We start from the raw sequence: 12,750 nt of genomic DNA on the forward strand, positions 1-12,750 counted from the left end.
CGTTTAAGGGGTTAAAATTGTACCTATTTTTGGTACTTTTTTCATAAAACATTGTTTTTGGTTTATTAACTTATACATATGAATACATAATAACAGGCTCCCACTACGATGTTGCAACTTTTTGGAATAGAATTTTTATTTCGTTAATGGGGAGGAAAAAAGTACCAAAAGGGGTAAAAACGGGAAATTTGATTTTATTCAACCACAATGATCCAATTTAGATAAAATTTTTAAATTTAGAAACACTAAATATCCTAATGGGGTGTTATTTGGAACCCCGGTATCAAGTGATATTTTTTTGGTACTTTTCATTCTCCAACTGGTCCTTTTTGAGTTTTCTATGATATTGAAATAGAAACATGAAATTAATAATAAAGGGACTTTTCGCTACTTTTTCGTTCTACACAGGTACTTTTTTGAGTTTTCTTTAAAATTAAACCTAGAAACATGAAATTAAGCATGTAGAGCTCGGAGTAAATGAGAATCTATAAAATGGGACTTTTTGGTACTTTTTCGTCCTTCGACTGGTACTTTTTGAGTTTTCTATAAAATTTAACCTAGAAACATGAAATTAAGCATGTAGAGCCCGGAGTAAATGAGAATCTATATAAGGGGACTTTTTGGTACTTTTTCGTCCTTCGACTGGCACTTTTTGAGTTTTCTATAAAATTTAACCTAGAAACATGAAATTAAGCATGCGGAGGCCTTAGTTAATGAGAATCTATAGAAGGGGACTTTTTGGTACTTTTTCGTCCTTCGACTGGTACTTTTTGAGTTTTCTATAAAATTTAACCTAGAAACATAAAATTAAGCATGTAGAGCCCTTAGTAAATGAGAATCTATAAAAGGGGACTATTTGGTACTTTTTCGTCTTTCGACTGGTACTTTTTGAGTTTTCTATAAAATTTAACCTAGAAACATGAAATTAAGCATGTAGAGCCCTTAGTAAATGAGAATCTATAAAAGGGGACTTTTTGGTACTTTTTCGTCTTTCGACTGGTACTTTTTGAGTTTTCTATAAAATTTAACCTAGAAACATGAAATTAAGCATGTAGAGCCCTTAGTAAATGAGAATCTATAAAAGGGGACTTTTTGGTACTTTTTCGTCTTTAGACTGATACTTTTTGAGTTTTCTATAAAATTTAACCTAGAAACATGAAATTAAGCATGTAGAGCCCTTAGTAAATGAGAATCTATAAAAGGGGACTTTTTGGTACTTTTTCGTCCTTCGACTGGTACTTTTTGAGTTTTCTATAAAATTTAACCTAGAAACATGAAATTAAGCATGTAGAGCCCTTAGTAAATGAGAATCTATAAAAGGGGACTTTTTGGTACTTTTTCGCCTTTCGACTGGTATTTTTTGAGTTTTCTATAAAATTTAACCTAGAAACATGAAATTCAGCATGTAGAGCCCTTAGTAAATGAGAATCTATAAAAGGGGACTATTTGGTACTTTTTCGTCTTTCGACTGGTACTTTTTGAGTTTTCTATAAAATTTAACCTAGAAACATGAAATTAAGCATGTAGAGCCCTTAGTAAATGAGAATCTATAAAAGGGGACTTTTTGGTACTTTTTCGTCCTTCGACTGGTACTTTTTGAGTTTTCTATAAAATTTAACCTAGAAACATGAAATTAAGCATGTAGAGCCCTTAGTAAATGAGAATCTATAAAAGGGGACTTTTTGGTACTTTTTCGCCTTTCGACTGGTATTTTTTGAGTTTTCTATAAAATTTAACCTAGAAACATGAAATTCAGCATGTAGAGCCCTTAGTAAATGAGAATCTATAAAAGGGGACTATTTGGTACTTTTTCGTCTTTCGACTGGTACTTTTTGAGTTTTCTATAAAATTTAACCTAGAAACATGAAATTAAGCATGTAGAGCCCTTAGTAAATGAGAATCTATAAAAGGAGACTTTTTGGTACTTTTTCGTCCTTCGACTGGTACTTTTTGAGTTTTCTATAAAATTTAACCTAGAAACATGAAATTAAGCATGTAGAGCCCAGAGTAAATGAGAATCTATAATAGGGGACTTTTTGGTACTTTTTCGTCCTTCGACTGGTACTTTTTGAGTTTTCTATAAAATTTAACCTAGAAACATGAAATTAAGCATGTAGAGCCCTTGGTAAATGAGAATCTATAAAAGGGGACTTTTTGGTACTTTTTCGTCCTTCGACTGGTACTTTTTGAGTTTTCTGTAGAGCCCTTAGTAAATGAGAATCTATAAAAGGGGACTTTTTGGTACTTTTTCGTCTTTCGACTGGTACTTTTTGAGTTTTCTATAAAATTTAACCTAGAAACATGAAATTAAGCATGCGGAGGCCTTAGTTAATGAGAATCTATAAAAGGGGACTTTTTGGTACTTTTTCGTCCTTCGACTGGTACTTTTTGAGTTTTCTATAAAATTTAACCTAGAAACATAAAATTAAGCATGTAGAGCCCTTATTAAATGAGAATCTATAAAAGGGGACTATTTGGTACTTTTTCGTCTTTCGACTGGTACTTTTTGAGTTTTCTATAAAATTTAACCTAGAAACATGAAATTAAGCATGTAGAGCCCTTAGTAAATGAGAATCTATAAAAGGGTACTTTTTGGTACTTTTTCGTCCTTCGACTGGTACTTTTTGAGTTTTCTATTAAATTGAACCTAGAAACATGAAAATAAGCATTTAGAGCCCGTAGTAAATGAGAATCTATAAAAGTGGACTTTTTGGTACTTTTTCGTTCTTCAAAAGGTACTTTATGAATTTTCTATAATATTGAAAATAGAAACATGAAAGTATGCATGTAGAGCCTGGATTAAGTGAGAAACTATAAAAGGGGACTTTTTGGTACTTTTTTGTTCTTCAAAAGGTACTTTTTGAATTTTCTATAATATTGAACCTAGAAACATGAAATTAAACATGTAGAGCCCGAATTAAGTGAGGACCTATAAAAGGGGACTTTTTGGTACTTTTTCGTTCTTCAAAAGGTACTTTTTGAATTTTCTATAATATTGATCCTAGAAGCATGAAATTAAGCATGTAGAGCCTGGAGTAAATGAGAATCTATAAAAGGGGACTTTTTGGTACTTTTTCGTTCTTCAAAAGGTACTTTTTGAATTTTCTATAATATTGATCCTAGAAGCATGAAATTAAGCATATAGAGCCTGGAGTAAATGAGAATCTATAAGAGGGGACTTTTTGGTACTTTTTCGTTCTTCAAAAGGTACTTTTTGAATTTTTTATAATATTGAACCTAGAAACATGAAATTAAGCAAGTACAGCCAAGATTAAGTGATAACCTATAAAAGGGGTCTTTTCGGCACTTTTTCGTTCTTCAAAAGGTACTTTTTGAATTTTCTATAATATTGAACCTAGAAACATGAAATTAAGTACGTAGAGCCCGGAGTAAGTGAGAACATATAAAAGAGGACTTTTTGGTAATTTTTCGTTCTTCAAAAGGTACTTTTTGTGTTTTTTATAACATGAAATTAACCATGTGGAGCCCGGAGTTAATGAGAATCTATAAAAGGGGACCCTTTGGTAATTTTTCGTTTTTCAACTGGTACTTTTTTAATTTTCTATAATATTGAACTTAGGAACATGAAATTAAATAAAAGAGGTCTTTTGTTACTTTTTCGTACTTCATTGGTACTTTTTGAGTTTTCTAAAATATTGAATATATAAACATAAACTTAAATAGGGGGCTTTTTGATATTGCAGATATATATACATTTACAATAATATTTATTTTATTTCATTACGATGAGGGTAGCGAAGCACACTGGGTATAGCTAGTACATACATAAGATTCGGCATTGCCGAATATAACACTCTTACTTGTTTACTCTTTGGAGCTTTTTATCCCCTTTCTCTCTTTTTTGTAATTGTAAAATGATCAGTAACATTTTGTAACCCCGAGAGTACGGTTCCACAGTGGGGCAGAATGGAAATTTTTTGGAAATAAATCTGGCATTTCTAAACGGCTGATCCGATCGGGATAAAATTTGGCGTGAGCGTAGCCAAGGAGCATTCGAGTTTAAGTTTTGAAGATGAACCCTGCAGATGCCCCAGGGGCGGCGCTGTGGCGGCTCAAAGTAGGGTACCTACGACATGTAAAATTTTTAAACTCACCCAAATACAAAGATTTTTATATTTTCTGAAAGCGCTCGACGAGATCTTGAAAAAAATGCTTGGACATACTATTTATCTCTTATAATATCCGAGTTATAGGCATTTAAAAATTTAGTGATACAAAATTTACCATACCTTGGTCCGCCTTTTTTTGAATACCGGGCGTAATTTTGGACCAAATGGACTCAATTTTTTCTTTTTTTAGTTAGACAACAAAATTTCCAATAATATACAAAAAATTTCAGATCAATATTGTTTACAGATCCAAAAATATACGTTTTTTAATTTAAAAATTCAAAAAATTTTAGATTTTTGGCGTTTTTTGCCAAAAATGTGTCTTAACTCTTTTATTAATAAAATAAAATTTTTATTAAGAACATATAACAATTTTATAGTTTTCTAAAAGGTATCTTTACGCAGAACGCTTTGGCGTAAAAAAACTTGTCCTATTTTTTGAAAATGTTGCCACTGCGTCCTTCCGAATATGACCTATTTTTTATCAAAACTTCAACTTTGGGCCACATGTTCTAAAATCCCAAAGCTGGGATCAGAAAACTGAAAGCAGTTTTGGAAACCTCAATATGTTTTCTATTTACTCCAAAAGTATTTTCCCAGCCCTGAAAGAAATGTGGACCCTATGGGCAAAAAAGTAAAAAATCCCATTTTTGGGATTTTCATTCCTATTTTTGGGAATTGCGGGATGCCCATTGACCTTTTCAAAATTTTTTTTGCATATTCTTATTTGAAATGACAAATTTAACAAGCGTTGAAAATTTCATTGAGTTTTGTTCATAAATAAAGATTTTGTCATATATTACATATTTGTTTAATTTCTAAAACTATGATTTATATCAAAATTTTAATAGGATCGCAGATAGCTACAACAATTTAGTCCATATTTATCCCTTAATATCATTTTTTAGTTAGATATGGAAATTCTCAATTACATTCAAAAATATGTTCATTTAAACCTGTGTCCTTTAATTTCATCTTTTTCATATTTTAGTATTAACAGCATATATTTAGTATGACAGCACATATTTAAATCTTATATTTACCTATTTTCTATTTGTTTGCTTATCCTTATAATTGAAAGGTCCTATTATGCTTAAATTTTCAAAAATTTATAACTATTTTTTACCTAAATTTTTTCGACAGATCATTTCGTTCTGTTTCGTTTATGATCATGTAGGTAAAAATATACAGGTAATGATAATTTCGATTCATTCACTAATAAGAAATATCAATGACTGAATTACAGGTTATAGTAATATAGTCCTAAATGTTAATAGGTAGACAATTCGTAATTTTTTACTTTGGAATACCTGTATCGGAAATGACAAGAATTGGTATATAAGTAAACTTCTCAGATTTTAAGTACCATATTTAATAAATCTACAATGAAGATTACATTAAAGTACGAAGAGTTGTGTTCCGTTTTATGGAGTATATCTTCAAAAGGGCCAGAAAGAATTGAAGACATTTCAAATTATATAAAAACTACATATAGTAGAAAAGTAGACAAAACAGGCATATCAAAAATTGACAACTTTTTAAAACTTTTTGATGTAAAAAGTAAGTCTGTGGATGGAAATCAAAAGAAATTTCGATTAAAATTTTGTAGTTGGATGGAAACTACTACGGAAATCTCAACTTACAACACATCAACAGGAGCGCCTTGCAAGTCATACGAAGACTTATGTTCAAGGTAAAAAAAAAGAGGGTCACACAAAAACTTTTTTCAATCTCAAATGAGGAAATTGCTGATACATTTAACGAAATGCTGAAAAAGGAAAACCAACATATGGATGTCGTACATATTGCAACTATTCTTCCTAATGCATCACCAAAACGACTTAAGCGAATTGTGGAAAGTATACCAACTCCAACATCATAATCAAATTTTACTGAAGAGGAAGCAATAGCGCTAATGTTGGAACTGGGTCTCAGTCGAAATAAGTACCAAATATTAAGGAAAGCTCTGCATGAAAAAGGACACAATATATTACCATCATACAAGGCGATCCAGGAAAAAAAAAACAAACTATCCTACTAAATCAACAAAAAATAATGAAGAATTGAAAGAACTGAGAGCTGCGGAAAAAAGCAGAATCCAAGAAGAATTTAAAGTTCAGATGGGATTAAACATCGACAAACCACTTTCAAGTTGCGGTAGTACAAATGACGGTAATACGTCGAGAAGGTTTTTTCGTGATTTTGAAATTACTTCAAAAATAACTGGAATCGACAAGGAGTTGCTTCGAAGAGTTAAAACTATTTTAATGGCACTGAATAGTAAACAGAAAATTAATGAAAATCGATTTGGGGAATACACATCTGAAATTTCTAAATTACTTGTATCTCTGTATCCATGGAGGGAACTAACACCAACAGTACACAAAGTATTGTGTCATGGTCAAATAATAATTGAATCGAATATTCTTCCACTTGGAGAGTTAACAGAAGAAGCCCAGGAAGCGAGGAATCGAGATTTTAAGCATGTTCAACTATTCAGCTCAAGAAAATGCTCCAGGCAATCACAGAATGAAGATATTTTTAATAGTTTACTTCTATCTTCTGATCCTGTTCTTTCAACTATGCGAAAAAGATGGATTTGTTATGAAACTCTATCATCTCAAAACAAGGAAGATTTAAAGGACTTATATTACCTTCTGGATATGTATACCGATATGACAGATTATTTTATAGAAAATAAGTAGTGTTAGGAATTAACTATATAAGTAGGTTGTAAGAATTAATTGTATTATGTTTAAGATAAACAGTTCAAATAAAAAAAGCTATTATACTAACTGATGATATTGTATTAAATTGTGTTTTATATTTCGGTGGGCGGGAAAGGTAATTTGTGTGGGGTGATTTAGGTGTTGTTGTGCGTGGCTCATAATAAAATTATAATTTTTTTTATTTTATATACAATATTATAATAAAATAATTAACTAAATAATTTTTAAAAATTGTCCAAATATTTTATTCAACACCAAATGTATGTTCTGTCATACTTAATACTAAAATATGAAAAAGATGAAATTAAAGGACACAGGTTTAAATGAACATATTTTTGAATGTAATTGAGATATTGGCATGAAATTTTTTGTAAAGGGTCGAGAATTTCCATATCTAACTAAAAAATGATATTAAAGGATAAATATGGACTAAATTATTGTAGCTATCTGCGATCCTATTAAAATTTTGATATAAATCATAGTTTTAGAAATTAAACAAATATGTAATATATGACAAAATCTTTATTTATGAACAAAACTCAATGAAATTTTCAACGCTTGTTAAATTTGTCATTTCAAATAAGAATATGCAAAAAAAAAATTGAAAAGGTCAAAGGGCATCCCGCAATTCCCAAAAATAGGAATGAAAATCCCAAAAATGGGATTTTTTACTTTTTTGCCCATAGGGTCCACATTTCTTTCAGGGCTGGGAAAATACTTTTGGAGTAAATAGAAAACATATTGAGGTTTCCAAAACTGCTTTCAGTTTTCTGATCCCAGCTTTGGGATTTTAGAACATGTCGCCCAAAGTTGAAGTTTTGATAAAAAATAGGTCATATTCGGAAGGACGCAGTGGCAACATTTTCAAAAAATAGGACAAGTTTTTTACGCCAGAGCGTTCTGCGTAAAGATACCTTTTAGAAAACTATAAAATTGTTATATGTTCTTAATAAAAATTTTATTTTATTAATAAAAGAGTTAAGACACATTTTTGGCAAAAAAACGCCAAAAATCTAAAATTTTTTGAATTTTTAAATTAAAAAACGTATATTTTTGGATCTGTAAACGATATTGATCTGAAATTTTTTGTATATTATTGGAAATTTGTTGTCTAACTAACAGGAAAAAATTTGGTCCATTTGGTCCAAAATTACGCCCGGTATTCAAAAAAAGGCGGACCAAGGTATGGTAAATTTTGTATCACTAAATTTTTAAATGCCTATAACTCGGATATTATAAGAGATAAGTAGTATGTCCAAGCATGTTCAAGATCTCGTTGAGCGCTTTCACAAAATATAAAAATCTTTGTATTTGGGTGAAAAACAAAAAAATGGCACGAGTTTAAAAATTTTACATGTCGTAGGTACCCTACTTTGAGCCGCCACAGCGCCGTCCCTGGGGCATCTGCAGGGTTCATCTTCAAAACTTAAACTCAAATACTCCTTGGCTACGCTCACGCCAAATTTTATCCCGATCGGATCAGCCGTTTAGAAATGCCAGATTTATTTCCAAAAAATTTCCATTCTGCCCCACTGTGGAATAGTGTTTACAATTCATTTAAAAACACGCGATTTTCATTTAACGAAAGAAAGGAGAGAAAACTTATAGCTACTTATAATACTAAATACAATTCATTGGTATAATTCATTTCATATATATAATTCATTTAAAATACAAAATAATACATTATGTTAATTTATACAGGGCTATGACCAAATATGGGCCGATCGTGCATTTTTTTTAAGTAAAATTTTGGTAATGAGTTATGTGCATTTGTAATATGTAATAACGTGTGATGCATATCACCACAACGTACACATCGGTTCGTACTTTCACACGTCCGCCAAGTGTGGTCATGAGCCAAACAGCCAGCGCAATAGCAATAGATGGAGACCAGTCGCATTCGCTCTTCGTAGTCCACCTGTAAAAACTTTTTACAATACCGCAGAGGGTGACGTTTTAAGCAAATCCGGCAAATCAAATTTGAAGTACGACGACCTTCAACAGGACCTCTACGATTAGACATGATGTTTCTGCAAATAATAGTATGAAAATTAAATACTATTCAGTCGGAAGAACCACTAGCTTCACAACTGGTTTAACTATGGAGCCTCGTGCTGTTTTTAACTCCACAAATCTGACATGGCCATCTCTACCAATATGTAATTTTTCTATCCGACCTAAATGCCATTCGTTTGTCGGTAAGTTATCTTCTCGAATCACAACCATATCACCCACCTGTAGATCTTTTCTCGAAAAGATCTACAGGCTTTAACTCTTTGCCTTCGATTTACAAAAGATATCGGAGCTTCTAAGATTTCCATTTCAGGCGGTGCTAATAATAGACCACCAATAAGAAAGTAACCAGGGGTTAAACAATCTAAACTATCAACACTCTCCGATACTGGGCATAGAGGTCTTGAATTTAAGCAAGATTCTATTCGAGCTAATAGAGTGGAGAATTCTTCAAATGTATACCTTAAACCACCAACAATTCTGCGGAAATGGTATTTAAAACTTCTAACCCCTGCCTCCCATAACCCTCCCATATGAGGAGAATTAGCGGGGTTAAAGTGCTAATTAATACCTTGATGAGCATACCTAAAATGTATCTCACTATCTATTTCACGAAGAAAAGTTCGAAACTCAGTTTTCAATACTCTTGATGCACCTACAAAGTTAGTTCCATTATCCGAATACATATCTTTAGGACAACCTCGGCGAGCTATAAATCTATAGAAAGCCGCTAAGAATGCAGGAGTAGACAGACTACTAACAGCTTCTAGGTGGATTGCTTTCGTTGCAAAACATATAAAAACGCAAACGTAACCCTTCGTTATCAAACAAGCTCGACCCGTATAATTTCTAATATCGAAGGGTCCTGCAAAATCTACGCCAGTCGTGGTAAAAGGTTGAGAAATGACTGTCCTCGCTGTAGGCAATGCTGCCATAATCTGACTATGTGTGGTCTTCTTTTCAATCGTACAAATTCTGCACCGACCTATTATAGTCTTTATCAAATTCTTAGCTCGAGGAATATAGAATTCCATTCTCAATACTCATAACATCAACTGATTATCTACATGCATTGTAATTTCATGTATAAATTTGACATAGAGTTTAGCAAAATGGCAACTGGATGTTAGTAATATGGGAAATTTTTCATTATATGATAAATTCGGGGCATTTGCCAACCGACCTCCTACTCTTATTACTCCCTTATTATCTAAGAAAGGATTTAAATTCAAGATTTTGCTGTTTGTAATCGGTTTCCTATTTTCAAGTTCATAATACTCACTCCCATAGTGAACTTTTTGAGCAAGAATAATTAGGTTTTTCCTCACACATTTAATTTCGTCTGCTGTAACTTCCAAACTAAAGTACTGTTGATTTTTCTTGAGAATCCTATTAACTCCCCTATAAACGTATGCGACTACTCTGAGAGCTCTGGGGTACGACGAAAAGTTCTCCAATAAGTCGGAATAGGATTTAAAATACGAAAAAATACCTTATGTACTCTTTCTTCTTCCCTAGTACTAAGTTTTCCTCGTGAAGGCAATGTCAAATAACTTTCTGACGAACGAAGCCACGTTGGACCATTCCACCAAAGACTGTTTTTTATAAGGTCTTGTGGACAAACACCACGACTAATTAAATCCGCTGGATTTTCCTTTGAGATCACATGTCTCCAACTTTCTTTACTCGTTTTAGCTAAAATCTTGGCATCCCTATTGGCAACAAAGGTAGTCCACGTATTTGGAGGTTTTTGCAGCCATGCTAAAACAATCATTGAATCAGTCCAAGTAAAAAACTTAGTGTTATTTTGATTCAAGTTTAAGTCGTTTTGCACAATTTCTACTAAATTCGCCAATAAAAGAGCACAAAATCCATGAACTTCTACATTTGCTGACGGTTTAAACCCGATCCACCGAGATATCTGGATTTCATTTATAAATTTGTAATTTTGAAGGAATTCATTCCATTTTTCTAATGAATTCTTGGATATAAATTCATCCCATTCGCTTCTCTCACTCCAAATCTGTTGCATTAAAATTTTAGTTATAACGACTATAGGACCTAACCAGCCAGCTGGGTCAAACATTTTAGCAATAGTGGATAAAACTTCACGCTTTGTATAATTTTCCTTCGTCAGTATTGGGGACGTTGTGAAATAAAATCTATCACACTTTGCATTCCATCGTATTCCTAGAGTTTTCGCTACACTTTCATCGTTGATTTCCAAAAAAAAATTATTTAAAAGATATTCTGGTGGTAGACCTTCAAGTATTTTTCATCATTAGAGGTCAAAATTAACTGATTTCGTGCTTTAATAGCTAAAGAAACTTCATGTGCACCAGCTAAAGCATCGTCTACATGCATCATACGACGTAAGATTTTAGAAGCTAACGGCCATTTTGCCTTTACGTCATCAGCCAGCTGATGTAAAGTCCTTATTGCCAAAAATGGTGCGCTGTTGATACCAAACGTAACAGTTTTTAATTAAAAATCCTTCAAATCATCGTGTTCATTTTCACGGAAAACAATTCTGTGAAATCTGGACTGTTGAGGGTCAATCAAAATCTGACGGTACATTTTCTCAATATCGCCATTAAAAACATATCGATAAAAACGCCATCTGATAACAAGTAACATTATGTCATTTTGCAAAATAGGTCCAGAATACAACAAGTCATTAAGACTCAATCCATTTGTAGACCTGCAAGATGCATTGAATACAACTCTCACTTTTGTTGCAGAGCTTTCAGGCTTGAACACAGCATGGTGTGGTAAATAGAACGTTTTTAACGCCTCTGACTCTTCATATTTAACCTGACACATGTGATTTAGAACTTCATATTCAGTAAGAACATTATCGTAAATCAATTTTAAATCAGGCTTTCTAGCTAATGATGCCTCATTCCGCAAAAATAGTTTCTTTGCTTTCTCTCGTGAATTGTCTAAACAATTATCAGTTGAGTATTGTGGTTTAAAAGGTAACGAAACCATATAACGCCCTTCAGAAGTTCGTTTGACTGTATTCTTATAATGTTCCTCGCAATATTCGTCTTCTGGAGTGAACGGAGAATGCTGTGGTGGTTCTTCTAGCGTCCAAAATTTTTCTATTTGTTTATCTAGCCTGACATCAGTATAAAAAGAAACACTTGTGGTGAAAGCACCTTGTGTGCTATTAGAAAGTGGACCTATCAAAATCCAACCAAAACGTGTTTCCTGTGCTATTAAGTTTTCCAGCACATTTTTTCTAACACCATCAAGCATAATTTTAGGGTAAATATCACCACCAATCAAGATATCAACTTGACTACTTTTCGCAAAATTTGGGTATGCTAAATTTAGATTTGATAGACATAATTGTGAAATATTAATAGATTCGATTGGCAATTTTCAAGTTAATCTAGGCAAAACAAGACTTTCAATTTGTAATTTGAATCCAGAATCATACATCGAACTCAAAACCAATGAACATTGCTTTTTAATAGAGCCTGCTACTGCACCATTCAGTCCTGAGACTTCAGCACTAATGTTTTTAACAGGTAAATCAAGTTTTCTTTGCAAACTTTCCGAAATGAAAGTAGCCTGAGTTCCCGAATCGATCAATGCTCTAGCAGAAAACATATCGCCCCTACATTCTATATTTACGATGGCTGTTTCCAATAGAACTTGTTGTCTTGCAGCTGCAAAACAATTCTGGACAGTCGTTTTTTGAGAGTTCGCTGCACTTGTAGCAGGCCCCTCTTGGGTATTAACAATTGTAGGAGGACCAGAAACATCCCTATGCAATAGTGTATTGTGCTTCAGTTTACAAATCGAGCACCCATATTTATAGGAACACGTATCTAATTTATGACCGCCACCTAAACAATTAATGCAAA

General features: G+C 32.7%; 1 protein-coding gene across 1 annotated transcript; it reads right to left on the reverse strand.

Annotated features, from left to right (window-relative positions):
• Nucleotides 1-11,359: 11,359 nt before the first annotated feature.
• LOC119604008 lies at nt 11,360-12,136 on the reverse strand. Its single transcript, XM_037956331.1, has one exon. The coding sequence runs from the start codon at nt 12,134-12,136 to the stop codon at nt 11,360-11,362; it is 777 nt and encodes a 258-aa protein (XP_037812259.1).
• Between the last annotated feature and the right edge of the window lie 614 nt (nt 12,137-12,750).

This window comes from Lucilia sericata, unplaced genomic scaffold, assembly GCF_015586225.1.
Source record: "Lucilia sericata isolate MDLA Ls3-8-SP2 unplaced genomic scaffold, ASM1558622v1 Contig000352F_arrow, whole genome shotgun sequence".
Classification (NCBI taxonomy): Eukaryota; Metazoa; Arthropoda; class Insecta; order Diptera; family Calliphoridae; genus Lucilia; species Lucilia sericata.